The 3155-nt window shown below is 57.5% G+C and overlaps 2 protein-coding genes across 2 annotated transcripts in view; both read left to right on the top strand.

Annotated features, from left to right (window-relative positions):
- The window catches only part of KLK11 (kallikrein-related peptidase 11), a 5365-nt gene extending 4634 nt beyond the window's left edge, over window positions 1-731 (top strand). Inside the window, exon 7 of the mRNA XM_005875886.2 lies at window positions 288-731. Within this exon, the coding sequence (XP_005875948.2) occupies window positions 288-440 (153 nt within the window). The 3' untranslated portion in view covers window positions 441-731. The remainder of the gene's footprint in view (window positions 1-287) is intronic.
- A 61-nt stretch (window positions 732-792) lies between these two features.
- The window catches only part of KLK10 (kallikrein-related peptidase 10), an 8385-nt gene continuing 6022 nt past the window's right edge, over window positions 793-3155 (top strand). The window contains exons 1-3 of the mRNA XM_014547413.1: window positions 793-798; window positions 2726-2755; window positions 2863-3155. Of these exons, the coding sequence (XP_014402899.1) occupies window positions 793-798; window positions 2726-2755; window positions 2863-3155 (329 nt within the window). The remainder of the gene's footprint in view (window positions 799-2725; window positions 2756-2862) is intronic.

Raw genomic sequence — 3155 nt, 5'->3', positions numbered from 1 at the left:
TTCTCAACCTGTGGGTCGCGACCCCTTTGGCGGTCGAACGACCCTTTCACAGGGGTCGCCTAAGACCATCCTGCATATCAGATATTTACATGACGATTCATCACAGTAGCAACATTACAGTTATGAAGTAGCAACGAAAATAATTTTATGGTTGGGTCACAACATGAGGAACTGTATTTAAAGGGCCAGAAGGTTGAGAACCACTACCCTAACCCCACACCCAGCACCTTCCCCTCCCCCAAGGCCTCTCATTCCCGCTGATGGGTCTTCTCTCTCCCGGTCCCCAGGGTGACTCCGGAGGCCCGCTGGTCTGCAATGGGTCCCTCCAAGGCATCATCTCTTGGGGTCAGGACCCCTGTGCTGTCAGCAGAAAGCCTGGCGTCTACACAAAGGTCTGCAAATACGTGGACTGGATTCACGAGACGATGAAGAACAACTAGCCGGCACCAGCTCGCCAGCCTCACCCACGCCCCGTCCAAGTGTGGTGACGTGGCGCCTGTTCCTTCTGCTCCTGACGAAGCCCGGCCAGGGCCCCTTCACGCGTCCCCGGGGCTTCCTGGGCTAGATAGATGCCGAAGCGCAATAAGCAACTTGTCGGAACGGATGAGACCGCAATTCATTAACCTGGGAGTCTGGGGGGTGGTTGTTTGGTAGCTGTTTGGTTCACTGTTGTATCCCAGCCCCAAAGACAGTTCCTGGCACGAGATTTCAATAAATGTTTAGTACATGGATGGCTCGCCTGAGTGCTTACCTGGGTGCCAGACCCCGGCCCAAGGGCTTTTCCCTGTATCCATGAACGTACCCTGCACCAACATCTAAGGAGGTCGTGCTATTATTATTATTACTAGTAGCCCTGCACACGAATCCGCCCGCTGCCCTTCTGTAGCTCCCCCCAACCACACTTCCCCCCCACATAGCTTGTTGCCCTGCCCCGTCCTGTAGCTCTCTGCCGCCCCCTTGTAGCCAGTAGGTCAATGTCGCCCTCCTGTAGCTCCCCCTTCCTGCCTCCCCCCATCGTAGCTTGCTGTCCTGCCCCCTCCAGTAGCTCTCCACAGCCCGCTTGTACCTCGCTGGCCCAACCTCTTGCTGATCCGGGATCGTCTCAGGGTGTAACGGCTAATGAGCATATTCATCTCTTATTTTATAGGATTATGATTATTAAGCCCGCTTGTACCTCGCTGGCCCAACCTCTTGCTGATTCGTGATCTGGTCGTGAAACGCTTGGTCGATACGTCTCAGGGTGTAACGGCTAATTAGCATATTCCTCTCTTATTATATAGGATTATGACTATTCTTGTTATTACTATACCTATTTTGCAGATGAGGAGACTGAGGCACAGTGAAATGGAGTCGCTGGCTCATGGTCACACAGCCAGCAAGTAGAAAAGCCAGGAGTCTGAAACAGGGGTGATATCTTCACGGAGCCCTACCGCCTCGGTTTCCTTAGCAACATGAGGAACTGTATTTAAAGGGCCAGAAGGTTGAGAACCACTACCTTAACCCCACACCCAGCACCTTCCCCTCCCCCAAGGCCTCTCATTCCCGCTGATGGGTCTTCTCTCTCCCGGTCCCCAAGCCACACATACGCCTTGTACCCCAGCACGTGAGGTCGGTCTGCGTGCACATAGTGAAGACTGAACAAAAGGGAGCGCTCATTGTTTTGTTTCCCACCTCCGTGAGAGGTAGCTAGTCCCCTGAGACCCGCGCAAGCCAATCCGTTCACCACTGACCACATGCGACTTTAAAAAATATACGTTTTCGTGTATTTTTAGAGAGTTGGGAAGGGAGGGAGCCGGAAACGTCCTTGAGAGAGAGAGACACTGATCGGCTGCCTCCTGCACGGCCCCCACTGGGGATGGAGCCTGAAACCTGGGCATGTGTCCTGACCAGGAATCGAACCCGCAACCTCATGGTGCATGGGTCGACGCTCAACCACTGAGCTACACCGGCCGGGTGTGACTTTAAAGGAAGATTACATGAAAGCAGAAATGCCATTCTTCCCTCCCAGGTGACACATCGCCAGTGTGGCATGGCCACCTGTGGCCCGTGGCCGCCCTGTTGGGCAGCACCGTGCGGCTGCAGGAAGTTTGCGTGGACAATGCGGAGCCGCACGGCCTCTGGAAGGAACTCCCTCCTCCCTGGAGAAGTTGCTGGGTCGACAGCCCAGCACCCGGCCTCTTTCCCAGGGTTCTGCTCTCCTGGCAGGGGAGGTAGCCGGCATGAGGAGGAAGAGCCCGCCCGCCCGCCCGCCCGGAGCTGGAACCGGGGCCTCCTGGTTGTTAGGCGGACTTGCTGCGTGACCTCCCCTGAGTCACGGCCCTCTCTGAGCCTCCCATTCCTCACCCGAAATAAGGAAGTTGGCTGAGCTGGTGTGGACACCCCTGGCAGCCTCCGGTGATTCATGGGCCTGCCTGTCACCTGCAGACACACGGAGGGCAGGGAGGGTGTGAGGGGACCACACATGGGGAGGGCAGGGCGTGCCTGCCTCCCTCCCCTAACACCTGGGCTTGGTCACTGGGGACACACACGAAGTCCACCGCCCTGGCTGCGGTGGGGCGGGTGGGGGGTGGACTCCAGCACAGAGCATCCCCCTGGGTCTTGTCTCCTCCTCCTCTCCCTCCATCTCCCCCTTTTCCTTTTCCTGTTTTGTTTCTGTGAGTGTCTCTGTGGCTCCTACGCTGTCCTTGAACCTCTCTTTATCTCTGCCTCCCCCTCTCCCTGGCAGCCTGCTGGCTTTCCTTACGTGGTCACCCAGGTATGCATCTCCCTGTTTATTTATTCTCTTCTGGTCCCTACCACCCTCAGGCTCCCGGGCACCCTCTCTCCCCATCTGGGAAGACTCCCTGGAACAAGGAGACGTAGGGAAATCCCCAAGGAAGCCAGGTCCCCAAAAGGGTGTCTTGGGCACTGGGAGAAGCCTGTATTCCCGGGCCCCTCCCAGAGCAGGAATCTGGGGCCCAGGTTGGATGCCAGCCGCGCCCAAGTCTAATTAGGCAGAGGGAAAGGGAGGGGGCGCGGGCCCGGGGGCAGGGTGGGGAAGTTTCCGGGCTCTCGGAGGTTAAAAGGGAAGGCCTGGCCAGGGGTCCCTGGGCAGAGGATCCAGCGGCCCGCACGACAAGCAGAAGCGCTTCTGGGTCACCACCTCCTTCTCGTCC

Source organism: Myotis brandtii, unplaced genomic scaffold, assembly GCF_000412655.1.
Source record: "Myotis brandtii unplaced genomic scaffold, ASM41265v1 scaffold474, whole genome shotgun sequence".
Classification (NCBI taxonomy): Eukaryota; Metazoa; Chordata; class Mammalia; order Chiroptera; family Vespertilionidae; genus Myotis; species Myotis brandtii.
Note: the sequence above shows the minus strand (reverse complement) of the source record. Positions and strands in the feature narration are given on the sequence as shown.